Source organism: Nothoprocta perdicaria, unplaced genomic scaffold, assembly GCF_003342845.1.
Source record: "Nothoprocta perdicaria isolate Ctin4 unplaced genomic scaffold, notPer1 scaffold_629, whole genome shotgun sequence".
NCBI classification, from domain to species: domain Eukaryota; kingdom Metazoa; phylum Chordata; class Aves; order Tinamiformes; family Tinamidae; genus Nothoprocta; species Nothoprocta perdicaria.
The window spans coordinates 35,519-37,338 of NW_020455898.1; the positions used below are offsets into that span (position 1 = coordinate 35,519).

Genomic DNA, 1,820 nt, shown 5'->3' on the forward strand with positions numbered 1-1,820 from the left:
ACACCCCAATCCCAACGGGTACCCTATGGGAATGGGAAGCCGGGAGAAGGAGCAGGATACGGGAATGCAGCCTGGAATGGGGTCACGGTGTTCTCAGCGGAGCCAGGGACACCCCAATCCCAACGGGTACCCTATGGGAATGGGCAGCTGGGAGAAGGAGCAGGATATGGGAATGCGGCCCGGAATGGGGTCACGGTGGCCCCACAAAGCCAGGGACACCCTGATCCCAGTCACCTCCCTGTACGAACAGGCACCCCGGGAACAGGATGGGAACCCCGGAACACAGCCTGGAATGGGGTCTCGGTGGCCTTAGGACCCCCCGATGGCTCCCTATGGGAATGGGCAAGCCAGGAGTGGGAGGGGGATGCAGGGATGCAGCCTGGAATGGGGTCACAGYGGCCCTATGAGGTYGKGGACACCCCGATCCTGGCCGGCTCCCTATGGCAATGGACACACCGGGAATGGGACCAGGGCACAGCAATGCAGTCTGGAATGGGGTCACAGCGGCCAGGGACACCCTGATCCCACATGGCTCCCTATGGGAATGGGTAAGCGGGGAGCAGGAGCGGGACATGGGAATGCGGCCTGGAATGGGGTCACAGTAGCCAGGGACACCTCGATCCCAGCCGGATCCCTATGGCAATGGGTAAGCTGGGAGCAGGAGCGGGACATGGGAATGCRGCTTGGAATGGGGTCACAGCGGCCTCAGTGCGACCAGGGACCCCCCGATCCTGTCCTGCTCCCCATGGCACCCCAGGAATGGCGCACATCCTGGAATGGGACCACGCTGGCCCCAAGAAGCAAGACACATCCCATTCCCAGCTGGAAACTGGAACCCCTATGGAAACAGGCGCCCCGGGAGCGGATTGGGGACATGGGGACGCAGCCCGGAATGGGGTCACGGCAGCTTCGGCAGGATGGGGACACCCCAATCCCGGCCAGCCCCTTATGGGAGCAGACTGGGGACACGGGGACGCAGCCCGGAACGGGGTCACGGCGGCCGCATGAAGCCAGGGACACCCCAATCCCAGGTGGCTTCCCATGGGAACAGGCACCCCTGGAATGGGATGGGGACGCAGAGCAGAACGGGGTCACGATGCCCCTGACGCTCCCACGGGCAYRAAGACCCCCCAAAAAAAGACAGAGGGGGGGACACACGGGGGGGGACCCCCCGCAGCCCCTGTCGCTTGGAGCCACCCGCATCCCGGAGCAGCGACGGGGACAGGGAGCAAACGGAGGGGACGGGGAGCAAATGGAGGGGATGGGGAGCAAGCAGAGAGGACAAGGACCAAGCAAAGGGGATGGGGACCACATGGATGGGACAGGGACCAGATGGAGGGCRTGAGGAGCAAAAAGAGAGGATGAGGAGCAAATGGAGGGGACAGGGAGCAAATGAAGAGAATGGGGAGCAAGTGGAGAGGATGAGGAGCAAACGGGGGGGACAAGGAGCAAGCTGAGGGTCTGGGCAGCAGACAGGGGGTCCGGGGAGCGAGTGGAGGGGATGAGGAGCCAGCGGAGGGGATGGGGAGCCAGCGGAGAGGATGAGGAGCAAACAGGGGGGACAGGGAGCAAGCAGAGGGACTGGGGTCCAAGCGGAGGGTCTGGGGAGCGAGCGGGGGGCCGGGGTCCCGCGGCGAAGGATATGGCCACTCGGTGATCTTCTTGGCGTACTTCCTCACCACGTTGTCCTCGCCGAAGAGGAAGAGCGAGCGGTTGACGGTGAGGCAGTTCTGGCGCACGGGGATGGGGTTGTAGAGGGCCATGGTGCGGGCGCGCTGGGCCATCGACTGCTTGTACATCCTCTGCGGGCCGGGGGGGCC

General features: G+C 64.5%; 1 protein-coding gene across 1 annotated transcript in view; it reads right to left on the bottom strand.

Annotated features, from left to right (window-relative positions):
• The window catches only part of LOC112956403 (voltage-dependent P/Q-type calcium channel subunit alpha-1A-like), a gene marked incomplete at both ends in the record, with an annotated part of 36,513 nt that extends 34,699 nt beyond the window's left edge, over positions 1 to 1,814 (bottom strand). The window contains one exon of the mRNA XM_026049911.1: positions 1,645 to 1,814. Within this exon, the coding sequence (XP_025905696.1) occupies positions 1,645 to 1,814 (170 nt within the window). The remainder of the gene's footprint in view (positions 1 to 1,644) is intronic.
• Between the last annotated feature and the right edge of the window lie 6 nt (positions 1,815 to 1,820).